General features: G+C 40.8%; 1 protein-coding gene across 1 annotated transcript in view; it reads left to right on the top strand.

Annotated features, from left to right (window-relative positions):
• The window catches only part of LOC106881777 (ubiquitin carboxyl-terminal hydrolase 20), a 71,563-nt gene that overhangs the window by 34,299 nt on the left and 34,679 nt on the right, over window positions 1-2,585 (top strand). The window contains exons 9-10 of the mRNA XM_052977178.1: window positions 646-724; window positions 1,663-2,413. Coding sequence (XP_052833138.1) covers window positions 646-724; window positions 1,663-2,413 — 830 coding nt within the window. The remainder of the gene's footprint in view (window positions 1-645; window positions 725-1,662; window positions 2,414-2,585) is intronic.

Below are 2,585 nucleotides of genomic sequence, written 5' to 3'. Positions count from 1 at the left end.
TTCAATCAACCCCCGAAAGGATGAAAGGCAAAGTTGACCTCGGCAGAATTTGAACTGGGAATGTAACTGCAGATGAAATACTGCTAAGCATTTTACCCAGCATGCTAGCAATTCTGCCAGCTTGCTACCTACTACCATCAGTGTTACTACCCCAACAGCTGTTGCTGTTCAGACAACCATCACCAACATTACTTTTAATTGTTATTATTATCGTTATTAAGGTAGTGAGCTGGTAGAATTGTTATCATGCTGGGCAAAATGCTTAGTGGCATTTTGTCTGTCTTCACATCCTGAGTTCAAATTAAGTACCAGTCATGTACTGGGGTCAATGTAATCGACTATCTCCCCTTCACCAAAATTTCAGGTTTTGTGCCTATAATAAAAAGGATTATTACAATACTTAAGACTGTGAACTGGCAGAATTGTTGGTATGCCAGGCTGCTGAATGGTATTTCTTCCAACTTTGTTTTGAGTTCAAATCTCGCTAAGACTTACTATGCCTTTCATTCTTTCAGGGTCAACAAAATAAGTACCAGTGGAGCACTAGGGTTGATATAATTGACTTGCCCCCTTTTCCGAACTTGCTGGCCTTGTGCCGGAATTTGAAACCATTATTATTCCAACACTTCACCTTGTCTGTTGCAGGCCCAGCTATGTCGTTCCGAATGGTATCGCAAATGGAATAAAATCTGTTCACCCCATGTTCAAAGGATATACCCAACAGGTTAGTTGTTTTCTTATAGATTTTGTATTAGTATCTCGTCCAGATGCTAGCTTATGGCCGCAGGCAATCCAATGCTGACCATCGTGTATTTTTCAAGTGTTTGGAAGGGCATCTAGCTGTAGAAATGATGCCAAAGCAGACATTGGTGCTTGGTGCCGTCTTCAGGCTCATCAATTCCTGTTGAACGATGCAACCCATGCTAGCATAGAAAAAGGGGTGTTAAATGACTGATGATGATAGTAAGGTGTGGTTTGAGCAAGATTTGACTTCTATATCTAGCAGGCTGCATGACCACAATAGAAATTTGCTCATTGGCTAGACCAGTTGTTCTCAGGCATTTTTTTTTTTATCTATGTACCCCTTCAATTCCTTTTTACTCCACTGGACTCTCATATCCATTCAATGTTTTAAAAAAATCCTATCGTATTTTTATAATTAAATGTTATTAAGAATTTTATACAAAATTGTTAAAATATTTCATGTATTGTAGAAATAGAGCCAATTTATTGCGCATAAATTTTAACACCAAAATCTTATATGGTAACAGAAGGGTCATGTGAACTCCAGTTAAGAACACCTGGGCTAAACTATAAATATGTGAACACATGGTGAGCACACCAAAAGAGAAATTGTTACTGTTACATCACCATTTTCAACCCATTTTTTTCTTACTTGCATAGGTTAGATAGCATCACACCACTTGTAATCTTTTGTCATCTCTTTTATGAAGCTCAGCCTCCTCAGATCATTTCCCCGTGTTTTCCTCTTCCATCAATCCCTTCCACACGGATTGCTTGGTACCTCCTCATAGCTACCCTCCTTTCCGTACACATTACATACCCACACCACCTCATATGTCTCTCTTTTCACTCATATACCTGCATTGGAAAATGTCCACGCTATTTATTAATGAATTGTTTTTCGCTTCTGTTTGAAAGGATACTCAGGAATTCCTGCGATGTTTCATGGATCAATTGCACGAAGAATTGAAACAGCCAATGTTTGACATGGAAGTTGTGAACTCGGTTGCCATCTGCTCCTCGACATCAAACCCTTTGCTCCATGAATCAACAGGGAAATCGTCTTACATTAATGGCCACGAACGCCAGTCATCGATTGACTCGTCAAGCAGCCACTCAGACTATGAAACTTGTGATTCGGCACCTTGCAGCGAACGCGGAGGTACACCAGAGGTCAATTTGTCGGGGGACGAGAGCAGTGACACCAGCGAAATGACACAGTTGAGTGGCAAAAAATCCAATTTCAAGGTTGTGACTGGTGGTGGGGGAGGTAGTTATAATGACATGGACAATAACGAGAATGTGTTGAACCATTCAACCAACTGTAAAGATGGCGCCGACCTTAACGTCCAGATAGAATCAATGACGGACAACAAGGAATTCGTAACGGTCTCAAAGGAGATGAAAGACACAGTGAATTTACTCTACAAACAGACATCATCACAGAATGAAGCTGGAATCGGAACAGTATCTGAACCTTCAGATGACCCTGCAGCAGCACAAACCACAGCGGCAACCACTAACAAAGCATTCACCAATTCTGAACTACATGATATTCCCAGTGATGGTGAGACCAAAACGAAAACGGCGTCAACAGCAAAGGTGAAATCGGAACAATCCCACACTGAAAATAATCCCAAAACCTCAAAAATACCAACAAATAATAGATGTAAGTTAAATTCATGTTTTTAAGATGTTGTAACTCTTAATAAGGATTAAGATGGAAAGTTTTCAGACCATTAGCCCCACTAGGCATGGCTGTGTGGACAGGTGCAGGCGTGGCTGTGTGGTAAGAAGCTTGCTTCCTGACCACACAGTTCAGGGTTCAGTCCCACTGTATA

This window comes from Octopus bimaculoides, chromosome 27, assembly GCF_001194135.2.
Source record: "Octopus bimaculoides isolate UCB-OBI-ISO-001 chromosome 27, ASM119413v2, whole genome shotgun sequence".
Classification (NCBI taxonomy): domain Eukaryota; kingdom Metazoa; phylum Mollusca; class Cephalopoda; order Octopoda; family Octopodidae; genus Octopus; species Octopus bimaculoides.
This window is presented reverse-complemented; position numbering and strand designations above follow the sequence as displayed.